General features: G+C 37.5%; 2 protein-coding genes across 6 annotated transcripts in view; one reads left to right on the top strand and one right to left on the bottom strand.

Annotated features, from left to right (window-relative positions):
• Window positions 1–1,440: 1,440 nt before the first annotated feature.
• Window positions 1,441–17,439, bottom strand: LOC132151924 (bromodomain testis-specific protein-like). Of its 4 annotated transcripts, none has more exons than XM_059560475.1 (21): window positions 16,679–17,439; window positions 14,285–14,581; window positions 14,031–14,168; window positions 13,795–13,936; window positions 13,561–13,682; window positions 11,263–11,622; window positions 11,044–11,172; window positions 10,661–10,873; window positions 10,002–10,174; window positions 9,614–9,888; window positions 6,877–6,966; window positions 6,658–6,786; window positions 5,273–5,334; window positions 4,963–5,125; window positions 4,397–4,738; window positions 4,021–4,109; window positions 3,044–3,155; window positions 2,892–2,959; window positions 2,606–2,799; window positions 2,176–2,374; window positions 1,441–1,543 (listed from the first exon to the last, which is right to left on the bottom strand). In XM_059560475.1, the coding sequence occupies exons 2-21, from the start codon at window positions 14,480–14,482 to the stop codon at window positions 1,475–1,477; spliced, it is 3,267 nt and encodes a 1,088-aa protein (XP_059416458.1). In that variant the 5' UTR covers window positions 14,483–14,581; window positions 16,679–17,439; the 3' UTR covers window positions 1,441–1,474. The 4 variants fall into 4 exon arrangements, with proteins under 4 accessions (XP_059416458.1, XP_059416460.1, XP_059416459.1 ...); XM_059560477.1 differs by having other exon boundaries at window positions 4,613–4,738; XM_059560476.1 differs by having other exon boundaries at window positions 17,287–17,429.
• A 4,945-nt stretch (window positions 17,440–22,384) lies between these two features.
• LOC132151922 (transforming growth factor beta receptor type 3-like) overlaps window positions 22,385–27,802 on the top strand; it is a 120,144-nt gene continuing 114,726 nt past the window's right edge. The window contains exon 1 of one of the 2 annotated variants that reach the window (XM_059560474.1): window positions 22,385–22,584. The gene's annotated coding sequence lies outside the window, so the exon portion shown is untranslated. The remainder of the gene's footprint in view (window positions 22,585–27,802) is intronic. The other variant, XM_059560473.1, reaches the window with a different exon arrangement.

Below are 27,802 nucleotides of genomic sequence, written 5' to 3'. Positions count from 1 at the left end.
CTTACATGTACTACTAACTGAGACTTGTTATTTATTTCAATTTTATTTATATGATGGCAAAGCTAAATTTTCTGTACAATTACTCAAGTCTTCGGTGTTGTAGGATTTTTCAGGAATTATAATATGCTAATTTGGTGCTCAAAAAATATTACAAATCAATTTTTTTAAAATAGCTATTTTAAACATTTTTGTTTATATAAACAGTGTATGATGGTGACATTAATATATACTGTAACAAATGACTCAAACATAAATGTTCAACTTAATTTTAAGTGACCACAACACACAAACTTTAATGAAAATACTTTTTTATTGATTTAACTTTTAGAATGCGATTTCTTTGAAACAATATTCTTGTTCCCCTCAATAGCATGTGACACCTCAGCATGGTGGTGTAATGAATAAAGTGCTTGTGATGAAAACTGCCACAACCATTATAGTCAAAAACATTTTTGAACACATCTTCAGTGCAGTACAATCACCAGATCACACCTTGGAATCAACACGGCTCTGGAGAACACTGACTTTAGGCACAGAAACTGCCTATCATCTCCAAGAGAGAAACTTTATGGCACTGCACTTCCAAATGAATACAAATAGATGCAGAGAAAGTGCATTAACTCCTCTTACTAAGTCTGATTCTTCGTAGGCGCATACCTGGAGAGGAAAAAAAAAATATTTGGCTGCCCCATAACAAAATGCTAAATATTTATACACACATGCTTATGTTACATTTCTGACACTCACTACAGAAATATATCTATATATTTTATATATATATATATATATATATATATATATGTATAACTTGAACAGGACCAGTTTAACGCAGCCATGATATTTCCTGTTTAAATTACTGCTATACTTCAAACACATGAATGAACAGCTAGTTGGATAAACAGGGACTGGACAGGAATATCCCTTACAGTTCTCACAACAGCTAGCGCAAGACGACCAGCGATGCAATATTCATACAGCAGAAGAGTTGACGGAATGTGTCAAAGAATCAGATTGCAATAATAATAATCAAGAGAAGTAAACATTCTTCAGTATAAAAAAAAAAAAAAACATTAAAGAACACAAAAACTGTTGTGAAACGACAGACATGTTTCTTTTTCCAAACTGCCTCAGACAATCGGCAGCATTTCAGTGCAGGCATTTCTGAATCCAAGCTTTAAACGGATCAAAATAACAAAAACAACAATATACACTCAACACGATTAATGGTGCAAATATTGGTCTTACAACATCATTCACGACCATCAGTCCTCGACTGTTTTCTTATTTTTACAAGAGCTAACTTGGTACAAATGTGAAGTGATGCAGCTGTATTGCAGTATTTTTGTCTTTCAATAGACTAAGACCCGTTTTTGTCGCCAGGACTCATGGAGCAAGAAGGGAAAAGACACCTTACACTGTTCACTGAACAGTAGCGCAATACACACAAGCAATTCTTTTTTTATTTGTTTACATCTCAATCCAAGTTCTTCTCAAAAGTTGCCATTATGTCACTCTGCATGGTCATGTCAATGACTCCAGACATCTAAGAGAAACAACATGAAAAAGAAAAGCATTACTTTTATTAATAACAATAACAACATAAAAGTAATGTTTGTTGTGTTTATTAATAAAACCATAATGTATATTATTGCGAATTATAAATAATAGATTTTTTAATAATGATTTTATAACAACAAAAGTTATTAGTTAATAATAATAATAATAAATCAATCAACAATTAAATGGTAACAACAGTAACAATGTTAACTGTGGTTATTATGAAGAACACAACATGTCTATTAACGCTAATAAACAGCATAACATATTTGTTATTAAACATTATAATAAACATGATTAAATAGTTATATAATAATGTAAAAATATTTGTGGTTAAGAACATCTAATAACTAATTTGATTCAGGAGGGCACACATCAGACGAGAATCGCAGCACCGCTCCGCGTCTAGATCAATTCGTAAATCAATTCGTAGCTGGGTGCTGTGGACAGATGCAGAACGGCGCTGCTGGTGTGCGTACACTCACAGAAAACAATGTGTTCGAATTTGCAAAAAGCTTCTCGTCTGGTGTGCCACTGCCTTTACATTTTTTTAAAGGCATTAAATAGAAAGTACATTTAACATTTTTTTATAAAATGCACAGACTGTAGTACACTCACAGCCTCTCTCCTGCGGCGCTCCTGCTCTCTCTTGCGAGCCATCTCTCGTTCTTGGTCTACAGAGCTCTGTGGAAGAGAGCAGGGCTCAGGGGCTTTGGGGGTATCCAAGATGGTCGCCATCAGAGGCAGCTCTGCCGACTCCACTTCTGGCTTTGAAGGCGGGCAGTCCAGGTTGGTTTTTTGGAGCTGCTGCGTCAGACTAGAAATCATTAAAAGATCACAAAGTTAGCTAGATCAGTGAGAACAGTCGTATAATCATCACAGAGGGATATGAGGGTAAATTAATAATAGAAATACAACTTAGAATGCATTTGTCAAAACTCGCTAGGTTTTGGAATCTTGTCTACTGCCATGCAGAGATCGAAATGCCTCCAAAATTAAACTTTTACAGCTTTATTTACGGTTGCCTTTAATAAGATTCTGTTTATACCCGCTTTTGTCCGAGTTGCTCTTCTCTCGACCAGCTTCCATCTGCAGTTTACGAGCTCTCTCTCGTTCCTCTTTCTCAATGGCAACTTTGCGAAACTGCTGGAAACTTTCCTTGGATGATTTGATTGGGCAAGGAGTTTGAGTAGCCATCTTACCCAGGCTTGTCCAGGAGTCTGCATGTTTTAAGACAATATCCTAGAACACACACAAACAGGTCCAGGTTATCGGAGAGAACACCAAAGATTGCGTTTTTTATTTGGTACCCATATACGGTAAAGCATTGGTACCTTTTTAGGCAGGTTGGATTTGGGATCTTGAATGGGCTTGCATAGTTCACTGCCATCGTCCTTGGCTCCTAGAAAATGTGAAAAAGACCCTATTTCAAGAAACCAAAGAAAAATAAAGAAGTCTGATGGAAAGCTGTGGGAGAAATACTGACCATGCATTTTGTGCAACTGAACAGAGGGCTCCTCCAGTGTCTCCGGGCAGCTCTGCTCATCCCTCATGTTGCTTAATGGACTCTCATGCAGAGGTGACAACAATCTACACTGCTGCAGAGAGAAAGAAAGTACAAAAAGTAATTTGTGTGTCACCAGCAACAACCTGGTCAAACATCATTCATCTGGGTCCAAACGCTGTTACTTCACTAAACTTCCTCTTCACACACACAAATGTGATTTGAATTATAGCCAAATGTTTAACAAACATGGAGTTTAGACACATTGTTTTTCTTTTCTTTCTCCAATAAATATAGTCCCCACACAAAGATGGAGAAGAACATTTGTGCATCTCAGAGCAACACTGCAGTGTTACTTTCCTGAATAATCATTTTGAATGATTCTGTTGAGTCAACGATTCAATGATCCATTCATAAAGACATACACTTGCTTGGTTTCAAAATTAATAATTTCTCTCGACCAGCTTTTATCTGCAATTTACAAGCTCTTTCTTGTTCCTCTTTCTGAAGTCTGGAATAAACTTCATGACTTTTGTTGCGATTTTCACCCAAATTTACAGTCTGGAGAAGTCAATGCTAGTTGCCAAAAGTCAGAGCCAGTCTGCAGATTTGAGTTGACAGATTTCATAGAAAACTGCTTAGTGTATGTGTATGACGGTGACAGGCACAGATTTATTTGCGTCAGACTATGAATCCAAACAGGTTTGATATTTTGAGCCAATTTTTGGAACCCATTTTTTTTCATGCGCCTCCTAGCAACAAGGCGCACATTTCTGCATCAGTGTGAACAGAACAGATCAGAGTGTCTTTGAACGACTGAGGCTCGTACATTACCAGACTTTAGTGTATGAATAGGAGTTTGCAACAAACTACTCTAAAATCCCTTTTAACAACTTAAAAAGGAACTATACAAAATAGTTTTTCTCCATATAAAGACAAGTTAAGAAGAAATAAATAACCTCAAACTGAGAGCTGGAGGTAGGTTGACATCCTGTGATATGCATGGCTGCAGGAGGTGAGGTTAGTGGTGACAGAAGAGGAGGGACGGCTGCAAGATTGAGGAGAAAAAAAAAGGGATGGAGTTTACTTTGAATGATATTCTGTTATACACATACATTAAAGCAGCGCTGTAAGTGAGAGACAGCAATGACACGCAGCTGGTAAGAGGACTATACGGATGACAACACTCAAACCACCAGTTATGATGAACATACAATGCCAACCCACAACGGAAGGGGAAAGTTGCAGATATACAACGGTAACACAGCGAGGGGAGCGGGCGAGGGACGGAGATCAGCGGGCGGCGGAGTTGACACATCAAGGCCGAGCTCTTACCTTCTTGCTCAGACTTATATGGAGGTTTCTCTGCAGCAGCAGACGATGGGGGGCCAACATGAGAGACCTGCGGGCCAAGAGGATCGAGCAAGGGACTATGGGGGAATGATTGGTCTGAAAGGAGTGAAGTGGGTGGGTGTGGGGAGATTGACAAGTGGGAACATTTGGGTGAGGTGGCTGTGATGTCATTACAGGGGGAGGAGGTCGAAGTGTTACATAAAGTGTTGGTGGCCTGGTCTGGAGGTAGGTTGGGTGGTAAAGGGGCAGTCCAGGTTTTACGTGGTAGCGGAGCAGCTTTGCCACTAGGTCTGGATGGCTGAGGAGGCAGTTGGTTGTGTAATGCTGTTGTGGAAGGAGGGCAGAGGGATGGACAGAAAAGCATTAAAGTGATTAATCAAAGCTGCCGATAACTAACTGGTCTCCAAATGCAGATTTAGATTTATATTAGGAATAAAAGAAATCATTTTCATTTTTGGAGGTCATTTCATTTGTTTTGTACATAATGATGAGGTCACAGAAAACACATCAGTGTGAACAGAAGTATGAAATACAGCACCAAGCCTAACCTGGGATTGCCATGATGATGTCCTCAGCAGGATGCTTTGCTTGTTGTGATGCAAACATGTCTTTGGAGTCCGCCTCTGAGACTAGAGACGCTGTGCGAGACTGGCACATCACGACTGAGGCAGAAGAAGAATCCTTTACCTCTGCAATGGTTTTCTGCGATGCCTGTTTGGGGAGGGGGACAAGGGCGCAATATTTCACTCAGGAAAAATCTGCCACTGCATGAAGTGAAATGCTCCATGTGCCAAATATTAAAGGAGGGGGAGTAGGCCATTTGATATTGATCGTCTTTTATTGGCTTGTATGCTTTACCTTGTTTATATTTTTGTGGGCATGGCCAGGGGCTTTGCTTTGCTTCCTCTTAGCTTTCTGTTCTGTAAGACACGCACAATGCACACTGAGGTCATTTCACTTCAGTCGTGACTGTGGGAAAGGCCAACACCATCCCATGGGCATTCCTGGGGAGTTCACATAAACTGTGTATGCAATTTAAGTACTATAAAGTGTCACAATGACTAAATAAATACAAAAAAAATTATAATAATAATAATTTAATTTCAAGTGAAAATTTACCCCCAAAGTAAAGTGTGCACAGCTTGTGAAAGTGTGTTGTGACTGAGTAAACAATGAACGTAAAAAAAAAAAAAAAAGTGAAATGACAAAGCAAAGGGAAAGAAAACACAACACTTATCTTAACATACAACAGTTGTCTATGAAAATGTGTTTTATTTAAATCTGTGGGTGTTAAGCTTTATATCCGTTAAGGTAAATCAAATTAACACATCTGCAAAATATGCAGACTTTAAGCAGGACAAGTGGTTGCCTCTTAATGTTTCGGTCCTATCTTCCGTGTTCCAGCTATAGTTTACAATCCAAGCACCCTGACATACAGCATATCAATGTATGTTTTTACAATCTATTATAGATTATTATTAAATATACATCTCTGCATAACCTCACATGTACAAAGGGTGAAATTACAAGGTAATGCAACAAGGGAACACATAGTAATGATTCAAAGCAGCAGTTTAAAATGGACCAGCTGTAACTCTTTAACAGGGAGAATAATATATGACACAGAAGCTGCTCTCAGTTATGGTTGGTGAAGGTCCAAACTGGAAACCGGCATTTCTTCTAAACCCTTAGCACTATTTAAAACTTGAAAGTGCTGAGGGAGTATAAAACAAGGTCTACCCCACCCCAAGAGCCAGCTGGTCTTAAAACTTGTCTTAAACCACAGCAAACAAAATAACAAGTGATTGTGATAAAACAAGAACAAAATATCAAACAATGGAAAACAAATAAATAATAGCATTCAACAAAAAATACAGAAAGATTGTGAGAGAGAAAGAGAGTTGACTTATTCTTTTACTAATTTGGAGTCAAAAGTGCACAATGTTCTTAAGATTACAAAAGTGAACACAAAAGGACAAGTTTAGGGAATACAAAAAAAGTAACATACAGCGGTTTTTATTACTGAAAAAAATAATAATGTTGAACTGTAACGTTTCCAAGTATTTGTTCTCCAGTCAGTGTTAAGGTGAAATAAGTGAAAGTTTATAGCGCTGGGGACGTGTCCGAGTAAGCTTTACAATTTTTGGTTCATTTCCTGCATCAGTAGCCAGATGGATAGCATGGCCAACAGACTGGCCTGAGAGACAGTGAGTGAAATAAAGGTTTGGTGTGAAGCAGCTAACCTGAATCAGAGTCACAGCTATCAGAGGAGCTAGAGTCACTGCTACTGTTGTCAGAGCTGGACGAGCTGCTGCTGCTGTCACTCAGACGAGACGGATGGCTCACATCTTTACACTCCCTTTCCACTTCAACTGCACACAGAAGGGCAAACATACAGGTTTATACTGCATTTATATGATTACATAAAGGAATGAACAAATAAATACATATACCGTACTTACTTTTGGCCTTTTTATCGTTTGATTCTCCATTCGTGTATTGTGGCTCTTTGTCCATTTCCTTGATTTTAGACTTCTTCTGGAGCTTCTTTTCTAATGATGTAAAAAGATCACCAATGAATATAAGATACAATTTCTCCTTTTACACACTTTTTTGCGAAAGTTGTAGAGTATGCATCTATTTTGTTCGGAAAATAACGAATTTAACCACTAATCAAGAAGTTCTTGAAAAAAAAAAAAAATGAATAAACAAACCTTAAAGGGATACTCAATCCCAATATGAATATTTTGTCATTATTCACTTACCCCAATGTTGTTCCAAACCCATAAAAGCTTTGTTCGTCTTTGGAACACAATTTAAGATATTTTGGATTAAAAAAATGGTAGGCTTTAGACTTTCCCATAGAAAGGTCCAGGAAAGTATGAAAGACATTGTCAGAATAGTCCATCTGCCATCAGTGATTCAACCGTAATGTTATGAAGCGACGAGGGTACTTTTTGTACACAAAGTAAACTAAAATAAAGACTTCATTCAACAATTCCTCTCCTCTGTGTCTCTCCATATAAGCGTAGTGCCATTTTGGCAAATCTGAGCTGTATGCAGGCGGCGTATGCTCTTCTGTATCAGCCACGTCACAAGGATACTTTTTTTTATGTGTATTTATGCTTTGGTTTGAAAGCAAACAACGCATCGGCACAGCACGGAGCATACGCCACCTGCGTACAGCTTAGATTTGGAGAGACACAGAGGAGAGGAATTGTTGAATAAAGTCATACTCTCGTCGCTTCATAACATTACGGTTGAATCACTGATGGCGGATGGACTTTTCTATTTATTTGGCAGTCTATGGGACAGTCTCAAGCCTACAAGTTTTTTTATCCAAAACATCTTAAATTGTGTTCCGAAGACGAACAAAGCTTTTACGGGTTTGGAACGACATGGGGGTAAGTGATTTAATGACAGTTTTAATTTTTGGGTGGAGTAATCCTTTAAATAAATATTAACTTTTAGGTAAAGCATGTATAAGATTAGCAAAAAAGAAAAAACTATGAACTTCATACTGAAGCAAAAATACTGTACTGCTATAATCTGTGGGCATTATATTTTTTTCAGATAATGATAAGTGTCACTGATTTGGCATATGTAGTTGCCGTGTCAAAAACATATGCAAATATTTTGATTTGCATGCCATTTAGTGGTATTAGGCCTGGTGTGAAAGGTTTGTAGTACGACTACTCATATAAATTTTATTTACATATTTCATATATAATGTGTCCCAGCATGAAAAGCTCTTACAGGAACAGTTCATCCAAAATGAAAATTACCCCATGTCTCACCCTCAAGTCATCCTAGGTGTATATGACTTTCTTCTTTCAAACGACGCAGTCGGAGTGGTTTTAAAATTTATCCTGGCTCTTCCAAGCTTGGTAATGGTGGTGGATGGTGCGGTTATTTTGAAATTCCAAAAAAGCACATATATCCATCATAATACTAACCCATACGCCCGGGAGGGGGTCAACACATGTCTTCTGAAGCAGATCGATGGGTTTTTGTAACAAAAATATGTATATTTTTTAAATTCTAAAGTCAAATCTCTGACTTTTGGCAACAGCCATATGAGCAACTCTCACAAACGCTCTTACAGCCGTTACATGATTATACTGAACTACGCTGATAAAATACATAATGTAATGTACCTATACATAATATGAACATAACCCAACTCAAGTACATTATGTATTAAAACAAATACCTGCAGGGGGAGCCAACGGCCTGGTGACCTTTAACTTTACAAGGTGATTAAACAATGTTTAAAATACATAAAATTTTAATATCTGGCCACAGGCAGAAACTTTTATTTTGAAATTGCGATGTACAATATGTGGCATATTTAGACATAGGTTGATATATTCTCCCATGTTGGTTGGTTTATAAATAATTTAGATTACAAATCTATTGAGATAATACATACCGTTTTTCCAGATGAACGTTAATACACATTCACAGCATATACAGAAGAAGAGTTTAGCCCCTTTCACACATACAGTCTTCACTGGTAAGTTACCATTAATAGATCATGTGTGAACAGAACCTTCTCAAAAATCCCGGTAAATTTGTTCTGGCAATCATATGGTTCTTATGGAGATGACATGATTACTCTGAACGGTTTACAAAGCTCTGCTGCTTTATAAACTCGCTTTTCTATGTAAATATGCGCTATGGACATCTTTGATCAGTGCGCCTCACAGCTTTTCGTCGCACTTCTCCATTCATCAGGTCTGCCATTCTGCAATTGGATACTATGCGCGTCTTGTGTTTATAAGAGCAAAACATTCTGATTGGCTAGTAGTGTTAGTTTGGTTGAGAGTGAAAGCTGCTTAACTCATACCATTGGTAGGTGAACTCATGGACTCGAAAGTGATAAATGATTTATTTATTTTTTTAATGTAGGATTATTTTTTTCCGCAGACAAACGGTGCACACTGGAAATCCGGTGCAGTCCTAGAGAACTTTAAACCCTGGGGTTAGTTTTATGATGGATATATGCGCTTTTTGGAACACCATCCACCACCATTACCAAGCTTGGAAGAGCCAGGATAAATTTTACAACAACTCTGACCGTGTTCGTCTGCAAGAAGAAAGTCATATACACCTAGGATGACTTGAGGGTGAGTAAATCACAGGGTAATTTCATTTTTGGGTGAACCGTTCCTTTAATATAGACAGAAGAGTACTCACTGTCTGTTTCTTTTGGTTTCTTTCGGAGGCAAGCGGCAACATAGCACTCAAGAGCTCGGAGGGTTGAAGGTTTGAGAGTCTCAAAGTCAATCTCGATTTCCTCAGGGTCTGTGTTCCTGAGCAAGGGTTCTCGCGCCTTGATGACATTCACTACTTTGCCAAGCTTGTCTCCAGGAAGCTTGTTAATGTCTAGACTTAGCTGCCGTTTCTCCTCATAAGACATGGGTAAAGCATTCATCTCTTCCTCGGAGTCATTTGCTCTGCTCTCCTTCCCCCTGAGAATAAATTTTATTTCTTTGAGAATTTGTCTTAGAATAAAGATCTATACATTATTCTTAGGGTAAAAATGGGGGTGACGAGGGCCCAGGCGCTTCACACATTTTCTTACCCGGACAGCTTGCTGTTGGACCTCTTCTGCATTTTTGCAGGTTTCTTCATTTCTTCACCTTTCCGCTTACTGGACTCTTTCTCTTTCTTCCTCTTCTTGGACTTTTCCCTTTTTTTTGGTTTCAGGAGAGGTGTTTGGGTCAGTAACTGCAGCTGCTCTCGTACTGCTTTCAGCTGGTGAGTAAAGACAGAAATTACATTACATAAGAGTACATATATGAATACTATTCATCTATATTTCAAAACCTAACCTATTTTCACAGACTACTGTACAAATGGGCAGCATCCAAACCCTCACAGCATTTTGAATGCTCACACTGGCACAGAAGACTTGACTTTGCAACACGTTAATGTCAAATAATATTATGCTTAAGCACAACACTTATTAAGCTTACAGCACATACAAAAGTAAAAATCAATTTGTAACTGTGCAGATTTAAAAGTCCTCCCAATTATATTAATAAAGGCGACCTCTCTCGCTTCATGGCAAAGAACATTCTTGAATTATTTTTGTTACAAAGAATACAAGCAATAATGACACAGAATTTGCTGAAGGAGGCAGAGTCACCACATTGGTCGTGACTACGATGTTGTGATGGTGTTGGCACAGATGATGTGTGTATCCGTGAAGGGGCTCAAACGTCTATATACAAGTCTTACCTGTTCCTCCAGGCTGGCGAGCCTCTGTGCTCTCTCCTCTTCATTCTCTTCTGTGTCTGAAGAGTTTTCTGATGGAGACGATGATTCGCTGTCACTGCTCTCACAGCTGGATGGATTGGGTGCTCTCTCCTTCCTTACTTTGTTCTGACTAGATGCTGGGGCTGAATTCTTTGGCTCGTCAGGAATCTTGGAGAAGCGAAACTCAAAAACATCCTGGGTAAAAAAAATTAAAACATTAACCCTGTCAGGAAAGACTGAGTTTTCCGAAAGCAATATGCAAACATTGTATTCATTTAAAAAAAAAAAAAAATAAATAAAAAATAAAAAGGAAAATAAGACAACCAATGGATTTTAATAGATGATCAAACCACCTAAATACACACCTGGAGTTTCCTTGCCATGGTCACTACCTCAAGGCCGGTTGGATTGTATTTGTAGCAGTTTGAAAACATGAGCCGCATATCCGCAGCAAATTGCAATGCATCTGTGTACTCACGAGCTTCCATCTTTTTCTGTTAGAAAAAAAAAATGCCCTTTACATATCAAACAATAAAAAGTAAGCAAAGCTTATCCAGTAATATGAACACAACCATGATACTCACTTTGATGGTACTCATATCCATAGGTTGGGGAATAATTTCATGATAATCAAGAAGGCCCAGTGCCTTTGCATCCACAGGCTTATAAAAGGGCCAGGCGTAAGCAGAATGCTTTTTGGCAAACATCTCTTTCAGGATGGCATTGCAGTATTTGAGGCTCTCTGAGAGTTTGGTCCGTCTGCCCACCTGATGATGTGGTGGTGATTCAGGAAGGTCTTTACAGGGAGGTTTGATGGGTCGGCCGCTGCCTCTCCTGGAGAACAACTTAAGGACTTTTGGTTCTGTTACATAAGACTCACAGCTGGCGATGGAAGAGGCAGAAGGGGTCGTAGTGTCTACTTTTCTTTTCACACCATTTTTCAACTGAAAGATAAGGTACATGCAGATTACAGTTAGCAAAAAAATTAAAAAAAAAATCATATGCAATCTGTGTTTTTCCTCTACTATTGCGCCATTATAAAACACTATTTCCATAATTCAGTATAAGACAACCAAGCAGCCCTCATCTGCGTCAAAGAGGAAAACCTATGCCAATTAATCCCTGCCAAACACTGTGTCTCATTTACTAATAATTACATGGATTTTTCACATTTATACACAGGATTTTTTTTTCTATTACCTAAACCCTTACACATGCATAAGCACATGAATTTAGTCCTAACCATGTTGTAATGGTAATGAATTTGGAGTATTCAAACTGAGCAAACAAATACGCTAGGTAAGTAATTTGCATAGAACATGAAAAAATTTCCATGTAAAGGCTTTCCGCAAAACCTTACCTTCACAGCAAGGGTGCGGAATGTTGATTCTGCAGAGTTTAGCTCCAACCCTGAAAAGAAAAATATCTACCCGTTTCCTGAAGACCTTGATTGGCTTGTTCAGGTGTGTTTGATTAGGTTTGGAGCTAAACTCTGCAGGGATACAGACCTTCCAGGATCAACATTCCCCACCCATGCTTTCTAGCCTCCAAGCTAACATATGACGCTCTCTTTGTGAAAAAAGCCCAACAAAGGTTGTACTTCCTTCGCCAGCTGAGGAAGTTTAACCTGCCACAGGAGCTGCTGAAACAGTTCTACTCAGCCGTCATTGAGTCAGTCCTGTGTACTTCAATTACTGTCTGGTTTGGTTCAGCAACAAAATCAGATATCAGAAGACTACAGAGAACTGTTCGGACTGCTGAAAGGATTATTGGTGCTCCCCTGCCCACCCTCCAAGAACTGTACACATCCAGAGTGAGGAAAAGGACTCAGAAAATCACTCTGGATCCCTCACATCCAAGTCACCCCATCTTTGAACTTTTGCCATCTGGCCGGCGCCTCAGAGCCGCAAATACAAGAACAGCAAGGCACAAGAATAGTTTCTTCCCCCAGGCAATCTACCTCATGAACAGTTAAATGTTTCCCACTTAAACTTATGCAAAAATGTGCAATATCCTTATTTATTTGTTACCCCTCCACCCTAGAACATTCCTGCATCTCACTCAATCCTATTCCATTATCATTTATAGCACAATTGTTTATACACTTATTTATTTGCCAATTTGTAAATCTGTAAATTTCTTTTTTTTTTTTTTTTGTCTGTGTGTTGTTGTCTCTGTTTACTGGAAGCTTATGTCACTAAAACAAATTCCTTGTATGCGCAAGCATACTTGGCAATAAAGCTCTTTCTGATTCTGATTCTGATTCTCTAAAAGCACATTCTTCCCTGAGAGCAGACACATCAAGGCCTTATGAGTAATGTGTGTATCATCCTCAAAAAAAGTACAAAACAACAATCACTTCTTATGGAGAACTAGAATACAGGTAAATTCAATATATTACATTTCATACAAACATGTTTACAAGGTCAAAGGAGCATGCAATTTTTGCTTAAGTGTGGTTTCAACGGTCTTTACTTTTGTTAATTTAGAATGCATTTTATTAAAAAAAGTTATTGATAATTATTTGTTTGTGACAACACTTGTACACCGATTTCACACACTAATTTGTGAGTATGCATGGATAATGAATGACCCGTTTTTGTCTTTATTCCTAAAGAACATTACAGAGATTTGACTGGAAGTGAGAAAGTGGGTGATGGGATCGGAAAGGTCCACGAGATGGGACTCAAACTTGAGGTTGCTAAAGTGCCATTTAATTTGGATTTTTATCACATACTTTGTGAAATTCAAGAAAACAATTGGATGTTCCTATCAAAACACTGTAATTACCAGGTGTACAATAAGTAATAATGCCCTTATGATCCCTTATGATACTGCTGAGCCACAAGTTAAAAGTGCAAGTAGGTTTTTGAGGAACTGACTTTGGCTGTGAGTTGTGCAGACAGGGGAGCAGAGGGATTTGTGTGAAGAGCATCTGGAGGGATGACGGTCACTGTTTGTTGGAAAACCACCTCAGACACAGGAGACTGTGGCCTCCTGAACACTACAAAAATATGCAAATCATTAATGTCATTTCCACTCTGCACTACCAAACACAATGCAAAAACCTAAAACGTAGTAATTTGCCAGTAATTTCATTTAGATGGCCTGAATACCTGCTGTTGACTTCCTTCCACCTTTCACAGGAGCTTTAAATGTCAAAGCAGAGATCTCAAACTCCTCCTGAGGCATCTTTGCCAACTTCTCCAAGAAAAGCTTCTCAAGGGCTTGAGCCATCATAACAATATCATCTCCTGCCTAAAAACCACACACACAAAGCTTGAAACCAAATCTTACATTACAAATCTTAAATTTTTAGTAATATTACAAAAAATGAGTGCAGCATCCTCACCCGATTGTACAAGTAACAGTTTGTGAACATGGTGTTGCAGTCTCCTATACACTCCATTGCCTTCCAGTAGTAATTGTTATCAAGACGCTTTTTAATGGTGCTCAAGTCCATAGGCTTCTTTATTATTGTATAATAGTCCTAAATTAAAATATCATCAATAACTTTGAGCAAGTATCATTTAAAACCGAGGATGCACCCATAAACTGTGTATTCAGGAAAAATAGCTTTAAATGACAGAGCATGGTGCGACTTACTGGCAAACTGAGGCGGACTGCATCCACAGGCTGTCTGAAAGGCCAGGAGAATTGATGTCTCCAGAGGGACTTAATCACCACTTTTTCTAGGAACTCCAACTGATTGGTGAGGCGCCCAGGCTTTTTGGGGTTCTTGAACTCAGGGGGAGGGGGATTGCCATTCATGGTGAAGTTCTGAGGGGGTTTCACAGCAGACATTGTCTGAGCCGATCCGGGGAGTGGTGACCAGTATGGAAAGGGATTTTGCAACTACGCCTAGGCAGCTCAGCAAGCATTACACATCCAATGTCTGTGCCACTGTAAACAGGGAGAGCAGTGTCAACATCCTCATGCCATTCTGCACTGCTGTTTATTAATTTCAGGCAAATGAGAAAAAGCAGATTAGAACAACCCTATCGGAATCACACAAGTGCTTTTGTGACAAGTGTGATTGCAGATGTAATAGCTTTTTAGTAATACACACGCTCTGTGAAAATTCCTAGTTAATGTCATACTGCACTGTAGTCTTGTTCGCAGGACTACTGCAGGTTTTATGCGGTATGCACTGCCCTCTATTGCCTTATCAATGAACGCCTTTTAGATCCACTCCTGACAAATTGTCTCCATTTAAGTTTAGAATGAAATATCCAACACACCCCACCCAAAATAACCTTTAACAAAAAGATTACCAGACATGAGGAAGGGAACTTCCTGGCTAAAATGCAGTATAAAGTCTGAAAAGTATACCTTTCTATTCTTTCAAAAACAAATTGATAACACAATATAAAGAAAATGTATCCAAGCACATTAAAAATAAGACCATTGCGGTTTAGACGAAAACTGCCAATGTGACATTTCGCCACCTTGGAATTATAAGGTTCTATCTGCATTCTGAGCAGTTTTGAGATTGAGCTTCAAAGTTGTTGCATTCCATATACTTTGTAGATAGAAGCATTTTTTTTTTATAAAAAGTTCCAAAATGTAGAATTAAAAAAAAAAACAACAAAAAGAAAACAACACCACAAAACAGATTAGACCATCACAGAATAAGAACATGGTATAACTTAATTACCTTATTCTAAGGTGATGGGACTAACCTAAATTTTGATTATATATATATATATATATATATATGTGTAGATAGTAACTGATATCACTTAGTTTCTGCCAATTATTAGTTTAGAAATACTACTACTACTACTAATGTATTGCTTATTTGCACTCATTTATTATTTGCACTAACTTTCCACCTTCAACTGCTCTTTCTAAATGCAAATTACAAATGAACAACTTGCATCTAAAAAAGAGCAGCTTAGGTTGGAAGCTGTTGTACAAAAAAGCGATTAATAAGAGCGAACACCTTAGGACTCTTGCTCAAAAAATTACAGTGAAATCATGCTTTAATAGTCACAGAATTTTCTTTAAATAGTTTCTGAAGCTCTCAAGCTTTATTCAACACAACTACAGAGGTTATCCTACACAAAACTTACCCCAAACTAAAGGTCATCATCCTGCTCAGTAAAACAGTATTTGTTTCTCCCATACTCAATAACATTTACAAATTATATTGCTCATTCTGTGTACTTTATTTAAATAAATGTAAAAAAAAAAAAAAAAAACTGTACAAGAAGCCTATGAACTTACAGAATTTATTAACACAAGAAAAACAATTCGAAAAAGTTAAAATGTTATGTTTATTTTTGAAAGCTATATAAACATGTAGTTTCACAATAGTTTGCTTATGACAGGGAAGGAAATGTCTTTGTTTTTGGAGGGGAGCAAGGGAATGTTGCCCCTTTTCGTCGACAAAGCCCACTTAAAAAAAAAAAAGATAAAGATTCAAGTTTATTTGTCTTACAAGCTCACAATTGGTCTATACAAACGTAGCGACATTGTGAAAATTTATTCTGGTTTGTTTGGACAAGCACGTGCCAATTGGGCGAATTACAGACTGCAGATGGGAGAACGACTTTCATCTAATGTTACCGAGAACAGAAAACTAAATCTTTGTATTAAATCTTGAGCCTCACGTTGCTTAAACTTAAAACGGGTTTAATCACCACTATTACCAGGGACATGCGTTATATAAAACCGACGACCTCTATGGATGACGCATCACTAACTTCCGGATAAATAATAACACCACAGAAGTGTAGCCTCTGCTTAAATAAACTGTCTTAGGGACACCCGTTAACTTGTACAAGCATAAAACACAATACAAATAATCACACTCATTTACTTGAATAATCAAGTTAGAAAGCCTCGAGCAACAAAATGGCGCGAGCTAGTTTTAGCACAGTTAGCCCCACATCACCCCGCCCCGCCAGATGCTGACATTGAGCTCAGCTAACAGTTCCTCCCCTAGCCATTCCGCCAGCTAAATCAAGCTAGCTCAACCTGGATCCAAAATTTTACCTTTCCGTCTCGGGAACAACAAAGAAAGTTAAAACTGCCGAACTGAGACAGACGTTGCTGTGCAGGATGAGCTCTGCTGGGAAACTTCACCAACCGAAGGATCTTGTTGATGCTTTGCGCCCGAAAAACACCCTCTTTGAAGTTTTGAGCTTAGTTTTCAACAGAACAAATTAACATTACATACATGTATACGTTTGAAATTACTCGGTTTCTTTGAAAGGTTAGTCAACAATGGCGGACGTCTCTCACGGCAACCGTCTGGTATTTATACCCTCCTGCTGAAAGCGCCCGATCCCATTGGACGAGACCCCTCACGTGCTCCCTTCTTCCCCCTCGCGGCTTTAACGCCGAGAAAATGTTTGTTTAAAATGTATCGAATCGAAACCTCCCTGTTTTTATACCTTGCGCAACTCCGAAACGCCATTTTACAATAAAACCTTTTTATTTTTACGACGGCGGACGAACTCGCATAAGAAACAGACACGTACGTCAGAGTATTTTTTTAAAAGTGCGACATAACTGGTCTCCGAACATCACATGACCATTCTAGAACATTCTGTCGATCGCTGTAACTCAATTTCCCTCTTTAGTTTCGGTCAAATGATTACATTGCGGCTCTTTCCCGTGCCTTTGTTTGTCATCTTCTGGCGACTGTTGGACATCGGTCATCTCTGCAGCTGGAAAAATCTCACAAAGACAACTAAGATATGATAGCGCACTGCGCAATGCTGAAGGGAGGCGAACTCAACTACTGCGCACGCGCACTTGCTTGACAGTGATTGGCTTCTCAGTTGAAGCTCAAATGACGCCGTGCTCATTATTTTCAAATGCTACAAAGCATGGAGCAAGACGTGTCCATGCATCATACTTTCTATCCGCGTTATTTATTATTATTTTTTTATAATAAAATTGTATAAAATTACCCCAAATTTTGTTATGGTTTACACATATTGCTGCAATCTTGTTAGCTTTTTTCCTTCTGCGAAACACAAGAGGATTTTACTCCGGATTTTAGGTGTAGTGTGTGAGGTTTTAGGTAGATCTCAGTCACCATTGGCTTTAATTGATCTTAGTATTAAATGGTGACTGAGACACTCTTACCAACATATCCTATTATTTTCTAAGTAAGAAATAAAAATCACGACAATTATTATTTTGGATGATCTATTTCTTTAGTGTGTTTCACTTATTAAGCAGCATTATTTGAAACAAACGTTCCACAAGAGGGCACCATATGCCCTTTTTGGATGGGAAAAGCTTCCACTGTTATGTTTTCTACCTTGAAGTGCTGTTATAGATATAAAACCTATAAAATAGTCACATGTACTTTTTAATAGGCTTGCACATGTCGGCTAATTACACATTCACTAAAAGGAATGGTTTGCTGGTGTCCTCTGCTTTGCTTTTCATAAATATTTAGAAAGAGTTATATGGCATAACTTATGTCATTCATGTTGATTCATGTTGTCATATTTGTTTTTTTGTTTCCCATTTTTGTCTTTAAGGCAGCTTCAAGGGAATCTCTAAGTAGGCATGCATAAACGTCCCCTGTATTTGCTCATACATCAGATGAAAGGCTTCATTATGTGGCTCATGTGGCTCCAAGGTCAAGAGTTCAGAACCCGGCATTCCACAGGGTCATATCTCATATAAGAGAAAGTGTTATTCAGGAAAACTCTTTCACAGCTATGGATAGAGAGAGATCAGGCCATGATGGGAGAAGGGATATGTGTTTCCATGCAGCTATTAAATATATGTAGCAGATATGTGCCCTTTCATTTTTAAATTCAATACCACCAGCGTACTGTTATGGATTATGCATTACTAAGCACTATTACAATTTTAAAAAGTCTATATAATGGTAACATTTACAATGAGGTCTCACTATTTAATGTTAATGAATGCATTAACCAACATTAACAATGAGCAACACATTTGTAACAGTATTTGACAAAAATGAATTCACATTAGGTCCATTAAATAATTGTAATAGATACAACTTTTTATTTTAAAAATGTATTAGTAAATGTTGAAATTAACATTAACTAAGATTAACAAATGCTTTAGAAGTATTTTTCATTGTTAGTTTATGTTAACTAATGTGGTTACTGTTACCAAATGGGACCTTTTTTGTCAAGTGTAACCAAATTCTCTATTATTTTACAGATTTGCATTTTATAATTTTACAAATTGTCCCTTATTTTTTTTAAGAACAACAATTTAATTGTGAGCATAAATGTAAGCAAAACAAATGTAAGCAAAACAAAGGAAATCAAAGAATTAAGGCAGGGATTCATGTTCAGGACTAGATTTCGTTGCATCTTCATCCCCGTCTGTGCAGATACTTTGAGTAGGCCTGGTTCTGAGGCATACATATGCATGAGAAGTGAAAAATGACATGGATCCTCTGAGTACATATTCATTGACACTCAAAAGTAGCACATCAATGTTTTCAAGACAGCAAGAAGCTCCAAAACAAAGTTTTCTATCTTGCAAGGGTGCTGTCTCATTAGTGGCAAATCACCACTCTGACATTTACACTGCAAGCAGTGGTAAAGCATTTCCATTTCCTTTAGAACAGAGCGGAATATTTCAGTCAGACAACATAAGTCTGTTTGTTCGGGGAAACAGGCCAGGAGAGGAGGCAGATGCAGAATAAAAAAAAATGCAAATCAAATAAAAAATAAACAGATAAATCCCACAAAAACAAATAGACACAAACATATATCTGTGCATGACTAACTCACAAACAACCATACAAAGGATATTGCATTTTTCCTTTGCTTATGTTTAAAACTATTTAAGCATATATGTATCTCAAATGTAAATGTTTTGCAAAGACCCGTACCCCTTAGTAACTGTTGCTATGTCTGACAAGCCATGCCGCAGGTTACTTCTGGTATGAAACAAAGTCATAGCTTTCAAAAAAAAATTTATGTTTTAAGAAACTGAAACAATAAATATCATTTTGTGGCTCTTTAATGTGTTGTGAGTGACAGATCACTGTAACGCAGCACATGAACATGCGTCACATGAACAGATCATCTTTTCATATTTACTAGGTAAAGCACAAAATAAACATGAATGGCCACTTCTTTTATGGAAGTTAATTATTGATTTAAAGTAGTGTGCACTCATCCAAATATAACTAGAACAGGCGCTCAGTCAAAGAGAATCAATATTAAATAAATAAATAATAAAAAACGGGCAAAGTTTTATTTGCTCTCATGTAATTTCAATATAATACAACCCAAACAAGGTCTTTGTCAGGCAATGCAAACAACAAGAAGACCTTGCTTAATTGCTTAGTTGATTATTGATTGCCAGTGCATTATTAATTAGTTTATCCCACAATCAAGTACTCGTTATTAAGGGGGGGCAGTTGTGGCATTATGGCTAGAGAGTCAGACTTGTTGCCCAAAGCTTGTGGGTTTGAGTCTCAAGGGGAGTACCATGACTGAGGTGTGACCCTTGAGTAAAGCTCCACAGCAAAAAATGGCTGCACACTGCTCTAGGTGTGTGTTCACAGTCGTGTGTGTGTGTTCACTACTCACTGCTGTGTGTGTGCTCTAGGATGGGTTAAATTTACTAATCTTTAAGGCCCCAAAGCCAGTTTTTGATGCAGTAAGTGTTTTTGTTAGTGTATAAGGAAAGGCCAGTCTAAAATCAGGTCAGCATGCTCTTTGCCTTGAATCAAATCAGTTGGCAATGGCAGACTGATACTGCTATCTCTAAAATGTTTAACAGATAAGACACACACTACAGAAGAAGATCTGATTTAGTGCTACATGTATCATATCAGAGAAATTATCAAAATTTAGCTCATGATTTAACCCTTAATTCATGTTGAGTCATGACAGATTTCCATGTCTTAAATTGCTTCACATAAGAAGAATGTTTATGAATTATTATTGTTATTATTATTATTTTTCATATTGTGATGAAGGTGTCTTGGATGGTACTTGGTGTAGATGACACTTGGACATCAGTGGCTTCACCTTAGATTAGATTATGATTACTCTTTTATGGCAAGTGTGTGTGGTACAGTGGAGTGAGGTGAAGCATCCCACACATGGAGCATTTGACAGGGCTTTCCAAAAAAAAAGAAAAAAAAAGTTACAATTGTACAGTAATCAACCTTATAATAATGCTCATTAAAATGTAATTGCTTGACAGAACATAAATGCATTTAAATATGAATAAATAATTATCAGAATTTATTTGTACATTAATTATGTCTTAAAAATGTTACCTGTACATGTTATTAATGCATGTTAATATTTTAGCTTTGACACAATACTGGGCACTTTTTTATTTCATCCTATTAATAATTGCATTGTAATGAATTGTTAATAACATTTATTTCAAATCTGTAATATCCCCTTAAATTGAAATGTCTGTTCAGTTTGTGAGGAGTGACACAAACACTATTTTTAAATGGGCTCCTGGATATTCTTGAAAATGTTTCCAAAAGCATTTTTAGTTAAAAGAGAGAGTTTACCTATTCCTGTTTTAATAATATATAATGTTAATGTGAAAGTATTAACATGTTAATTTATTTTGTCTTACAGTGTGACGCCTCAAGACATTTTCAGCATCAGGCCTAAGCACAAAATAGGGAGAAGGGTATTCCTGCACAACCGGAGGCTGCAGTTTCAGGACCGCAACTCTTGGACCGCAGCTTTAGGACCTTAGTTTTTTTTGTGACAGCGCAACCTACCGTACTGGATCAACACTAATTAAAGATGGACGACATGGACAGCATTCAGACGGTGAGTATACAGATATTTAATTGAGTTTTATTTTATAACGTTTAAACGGTGCGAAGTTTACATAGTGAGAACTGCTAACTATGAATTAATAATTAATTCACACCAAATTAAGAATTTGTGAGCTAGTTTTATTAATTACTACGACGTTAATTCGTGGCCATGATTTCATAAATCCTTGTTGAGTTTTAATGACGAAGTATTATAAGTGAATCTAGCCTGCACATTAATTAAACTTATCACATGACAAGAGTATGGTTGATGTAAGGTTTGTAAGATTTACCTGCAACTTAGATGGCGCTATCACGAAAAACCTGGGTCCTAGAACTTGCGGTCCTAGATCTGTGGTCCTGAATCTGCAGCCTCCGGTTGTGCTGTAACATAGGCTACTATTGAAAATAGGTCAAAGCTTGCTTGTGCAGATTTTAGGTTTTCTGCCAAAATGGCTGTAATGTCAAATAAAACAGGATGCGCACAAACTAATTTAAACACTAAACTATATTACAATATATTTATAATGAAGAGGACGTGATGGAATATGCTATGTGTAAAAATAAGTGGAAATAAAGGAAATATTGTGTTTAAAAATGTTGAACAAATGTTGAAGACGTGTCACTAGTAGGCCTAAGCTTAGAAAAACAAACGTTCCGCTGAACTTTAAAAAATTCGTCAACTGTCTAGTCGTTTTATATAGCTAGCAATAATTTTATAATAAACATTAGGCTTATTATCATATTTATAATAACTATGTTATTAAGAACAACAATAATAATATTAATCATACTAATCATCATTTTAAAAGTAAACTCTAGCGTCATGACTGCGGAAGTTGATGGGGTTTCAAGCCCACTTCATCCTTTCATGTGTGTTGATCTTCAGTTTATGGTCTTGATGCAAATCGCAGCCTCCTCCCACTGGCCCCTCCCACTGAAATCCACACAGACCTACAGAAAGCGGGAGAGGTATTTAAAACTTTTTGAGAGCTGTCACTGGCTTTGTCATCCAGAAAACCGTGACGCTTTATTACCGTACCGACAGAAAATTTTGCTCTGGTTCTTCAGTTTTTTTCAGACGAAGGAAACGCTACACCGTGAACCCTCTAAGAAAGTTTTCTTCAGCATTACCTAAGATTCGCTGGTATGTCACTTTGCTTCGGACTTTGCTTCTTTGAGACGTGTAAATTGTCTTAGGACTATTATATGACCAGTTTCGGGTTCTTGTAAGAAATGCCGTTTTATAGCATGTTTATACAGTCGCATGCTCACTCTGTAGACGCGCTGCGCGCACGTTTCACCGCACGTTGAGTCTAGTTGACAAAACTAGTTGATGCCTGCAATGCAAAGTGACGTTCTTCAAGTGCACGTAAAGGAAGAAAGCCCATTAGATTTCGTTACGTGATTGAAGGATGTTCATGTTCGTATTTTAAACTGGAGTTTTGTAAGTGTGCACGGTGTCTGCAGGTGTTATGATGTGGTCAGGATGAGATGTGAAACTTGGTGACACTTCTGACAGCTTAACTGCACTGCAATGTGTTGTCCTGCAGAAAAAATTAAATTCACAGTTTTTTTTCGCCTTTACATAAAGCCCAACTCTTTTTTTTTTTAGGATGAGTGGACTGCCTTGCACAGGAATTTCATTTAATCAAATTAATGTACGTAGTTCACATAACACTGCAGGTACAGTCATGACATGAATCGCTTTCAGTGCATGTAAAGACAAAAAACCTTTTCCGTTTACTAGTTGCAGGTATTGTGAAATTCTAAAGCAGGCCAGTAAGTATTAAATATTACAGCTTTGGGAATAGTTTTTTTTTAAATAGTTCAAGGCATACAGATTTCCCAGGACTTATGTTACTGAATTTGATACTATGACTGACAGAAAATATTTATAAATATGATGTTGTCTTGTGTCTTGTGTGTGATTATTTGGCTGTATGCATACTTTAGAGGTATTATAGGTTCTTTAGCGGGAGTTAACAGCAGAGGTTCTGTTAATTATGTTAATCATCTTCAGTGGACGTCGTATGGTTCTAGACCAGTGGTTCTTATCTCGTGGACTGGACACTAAAATGTGTTGTAAGTCTGTTCTGATAAGGTCACAGGGCAAATAATCAAATGCACATAATATATCTTTTAAAAGACTTCTAAAAGAGAGGACAAAATGTTGTTGGCCGTTGCTGTGCAACAAATTAAATTCTGCAATATTTTGGCACAAATCCATTTGTTTCTTGATTGAAGATAAATTAGACAGGTGCCAACATTAAAAGGACCTAAAGCTATAAATCAATCAATAAATAAAAGATTTTATCAAACAATTTTGTGACTGTGTTGGGTTTTGATGCCTAATATAAAATCTGTCCTGAAGCAAAACCACTGATATAGACTGCAAAAAAATAAAAAATAATTCATTCTGTGATACCTGGGCTGTCAGATTGTTTGTTTGTCTTAAAAAAGTCAATTAAAGTATGCTTAGGTTTTATTTTACATTATTCTTATCATTTTAAGTCCTCACAAAAATGTTTATCAGTATAACTTATTAAAAATCGATCTAAATTTAAAGCAGCAGATGTCTTTGTTACTCTAGTTATTATGCTGTGTTCAGTTTCAAAAGATTTTTTTTTTTTTTTTTTACATGTTTAGTTTATCAAAGTGGCGTAATATAATATTTTAATCCATAATCTGTTCATGTGATGTTTACTATGACACATTTATAAAAGTGATGTCTTTGACGTAGTCTGAGCGTCTCTTTCATTATGCATGGCTGATCTCCTCAGGGGGATTTGTTCTGGGTCCCGGTCAGGCATTTCATGCCTGTCAGACATCAGATGATCCCTGCAAGTGTCTTACGTGAGAAAACGATGGTTTCTGTGTAGTGAATTCCATGGGAAAAGCTAGTCTGAGCTTTTTAAAGTACTTTTTCCTAAAGTGACTTCTCATACGATGATTATTGTATTGGAGATGAACAGAGGAGTGAAGGTGGTTTCATGAGGACAACAGACCTGTGACTGTTATCTGATTCAAGACCCCTGTGACATGATGATTCAGGTCCTCAGGCTTAGCGATCACTCGCTCCAAGCTTATTACTCTCTAAAAAGATAGAGGGAGACAGAGGAAGTTCAGTGGTTTTGGGAGAGAACTAAATTCACAAAGCTAAATGCACATAGCTGAGAAGATTAACACAAGATTTTAATGAATTTTACTAACTTTTTCATTGTCTTTTCAGTCTTCGTCACATTGGCGTTCTGTGTGTAGTGTCACTGATGATTCATAACTAGAGGCATATATGAGTAAAAATTGCATGTTGATGCAAGTGTATATGTGTTACTTTGCATGACTCACAAAAAGAGGTCGTGTGTGATTTAGTGTGTGTTTGTGTGCATGCTGTGTGAATGAACTCGTCTGGTGCTAAAAATGCGAAATTGGCCCAATGAGTCAAGTAGATTGGTCAAACTGTATCACTGTTGGAGGTTGTGGTTTTGTTTGAGTGCAGCTGGCCACTTCATGTCCCCAGTGTGTCACTGTTTTACACGTGGCTACACTCGCAGCCAACACGGAGAGGATCCATTCTTCTATTATAAACATGTCAAAGAGGCCCCCATCACCATTCACTTACGCAAATGGGAAACCGTACTCTGTTTAGACTGAATGACTCAATCCAAATAAGATTCATTAGCAGTCAAAAGGACTACAGTGTTGGACTACAGTATGGTTTTCGGGAGGCCTCCTAGATGATGTGATCTACAGGTACGCACATTTTCATAAGTACTCATGCCATGTCTCTTGGCTGGAGGGAGTTATGTTTTATTTATACATGGCTAGAAATAGTTGTCATGCAGTATTTGGTCTGGTCTCTAATGCTGCGATAGTTTTCAGATGACATGGTCAAACATACTGTAATGACCCCATGGAATAAAAAATAAGAGTTTTATGATTTTTAGTCCATTTCTGTTAGCTTTGACATCATCTCTTTACTCTCTTAAAAATAAAAGTACTTTTTTGGCAGGAACCTTTAACATCTATGGAACTTTTCCATTGCACAAATCAGGACATTTCCCTAGGGGTGTGCAATATGTATCATCTGCGCTAATGTCTTAATTGTTGTTTTAACGACATGCAAGATGACATCATGCCTCTCACTTTGCTAAAAAGTTTTATTTGTTTATTTTACAAAAACACGTGTTGAAAGTCCAAAATCTACATGCACGATAAGGCCAATTATTTCTCGAAAGTGATATTAACTTAATACCACAGTTTAACAAGAAGTTAATATTGAGTGAGTTACATTTTAGACACAATATTGTCAGTTTGTTTTCGCTTTTGCCAGCAAAAATATTTCCAAACCAAGCCGAAGCCGAAGTGTCAGCTTCTGGTGGTTTTAGTGTCATATTTCTCTATCCATGAAGGGCCTAAGCCTAAAAAAGGTACCAGCACAACAATACACTCAGCAAAATATAGTTTAGTTATTGTTATCGAGATATAATTTTTTTTTTGTCAATATCGCACACTTCTGCATTTCACACTTACTATTTAACCCTGGGTCATTGTAAAACCCACATTTCATGCTGCTGATACTAAACAATTAATCCTGGGTGTTCATTCTTATTTACATATTTGAGGTGTCAGTGTCATTGACTGAATGAATGCCACATTCAACCTGTTTACATGAAGTCTCTAGCATTGCACATCCTCATAGGCTATGTTGCTGAGTGTGCTATCAAGTTTTTCCTAAATGGACTCAACCCTACCCCTTTCCATACTGTTAAAAGCACCTAAATATGAGGCATGCTGTTGGGTGTCTGTTGCTAATCATCTTGCTGTACCATTCTAATGCAATGCAGGAATAACACCCCAAGTCGGTCTTAACCCTGCTCCTGAGCAGCGTTTCATAACAAGGAATTCTAACCCTGATTCTAAATTACAAGTGTGCCCTTTACCCAGGGATAAAAATGTGGTTTAGAACAACGATAGCCCAGGGTTAAGCTCAGTGTGAAAAGCCATAATGTCATTAATTCAAATGTTCAAATGTTAAGTACTGTTCACTGCAAAGATCTTCTGGGAACTCAAAATTATTATTTTATGGCATTGCTGGGAAAACTCTTTTGGAAACTTTATTTTTGATAGGGTAGAATGAGCATTTATGGCCTCATACCAAACCAATTACGTAAGGATTAGCATTTGGGGTGGGAGAAAAAATTTTGATTCTCTCTTCATTGATTCTGAATCGATTCTGAAATGTTCACTCTGAGCTTGTTTATTTTTCCCGTATATGGCACGTGTGCGCGCTATACACGGCGGGCTTCACTGCCCAGAATTTGCACTGTGAGATACGTGCACATTGCTTGACAGTCTGTGCTTCCACCTACCGTGTTTTACTTTAGATTTGCTTACATTTATGCAGTTTGGAATGTAGTACTATTAGATGCATGAAAATCACGATCTGACAGACTTTCACGTGCGCTTCATGTTTGTTTTCCTGAAGCTCAATTGCGGCTGGGGTTCAATGCCCTTGCATTTTCGAATACTTTTATACAAAATTGATGTACACACAGTCAGTTATGTTTTCAGAGCATGACAAAACATCTGATATCGAAATAGATCTGTGCATTAGTGTGAATGCACTACTCAACTCAACTATTGTCTGTAAACTTTCGGACACTTAAGAACACATTTTAAATAAGTAATTTTTTAAAAAAAAAATTCTGCTGTGCTTATATAATAATAATAATAATAAAAAAAGTTAATTTAGCACAAAATAAATTTGATATCAAATTTAAATGAAAATGTAGCATTGTGCAGTAATATTGAAAACTGAGAATGTGACGCATCATGATATTGAGTTGATATTAATAATCGTAATTGAACTGAATTGTGAGCCAGTGAAGATTCACAACCCTATTTTTAAGATGGCATACAGAGATTGTAAAAAAAGCATATAACTACAATATTGTTTAAGATGTAAAGTTGTAAAGATATATTTGCACAGCAGATGAGTTAATTGGGGAAAAAATGTAGATCAAAAATCGTTTTGGAATCGGATCGTGACTCCCAGAATCGGATCGGATCGTGAAGTGCCTAAAATTTCCACCCCTAATAGATGTATGACAACATTGTGATACATTGTTAATAGTAATCGAATCGTGAGATACCCATAGATTCCCACCCCTAATTAGCATCCCATCTTATTCCATCGAATAATTGTTTCAGTTGGAAATATGTATAAGAGACACATTCGCTGGCCTCCGTTACACTCACCCCCCAAACCTAACTCCCATCCGGGTCACAGCACCAATGTAACCCCTCTACCCCAGGTCCTCACCACCACACCTCGCACTCGCGACAAGCAGGCCTTGAACCCG

This window comes from Carassius carassius, chromosome 10 (genome assembly GCF_963082965.1).
Source record: "Carassius carassius chromosome 10, fCarCar2.1, whole genome shotgun sequence".
NCBI classification, from domain to species: domain Eukaryota; kingdom Metazoa; phylum Chordata; class Actinopteri; order Cypriniformes; family Cyprinidae; genus Carassius; species Carassius carassius.
Note: the sequence above shows the minus strand (reverse complement) of the source record. Positions and strands in the feature narration are given on the sequence as shown.

What these genes read in the sequence shown, in the direction of transcription:
- LOC132151924 (XM_059560475.1), bottom strand. Translation starts at nt 14,482, where the DNA reads ATGTCTGCTGTGAAACCCCCTCAGAACTTCACCATGAATGGCAATCCC. An exon ending in CCTCCAGCTCTCAGTTTGAG is followed by an intron (nt 3,156 to 4,020) that starts GTTATTTATTTC and finishes TTCTCTCTGCAG; the next exon opens with CAGTGTAGATTGTTGTCACC. An exon ending in AATCCAACCTGCCTAAAAAG is followed by an intron (nt 2,800 to 2,891) that starts GTACCAATGCTT and finishes TGTGTGTTCTAG; the next exon opens with GATATTGTCTTAAAACATGC.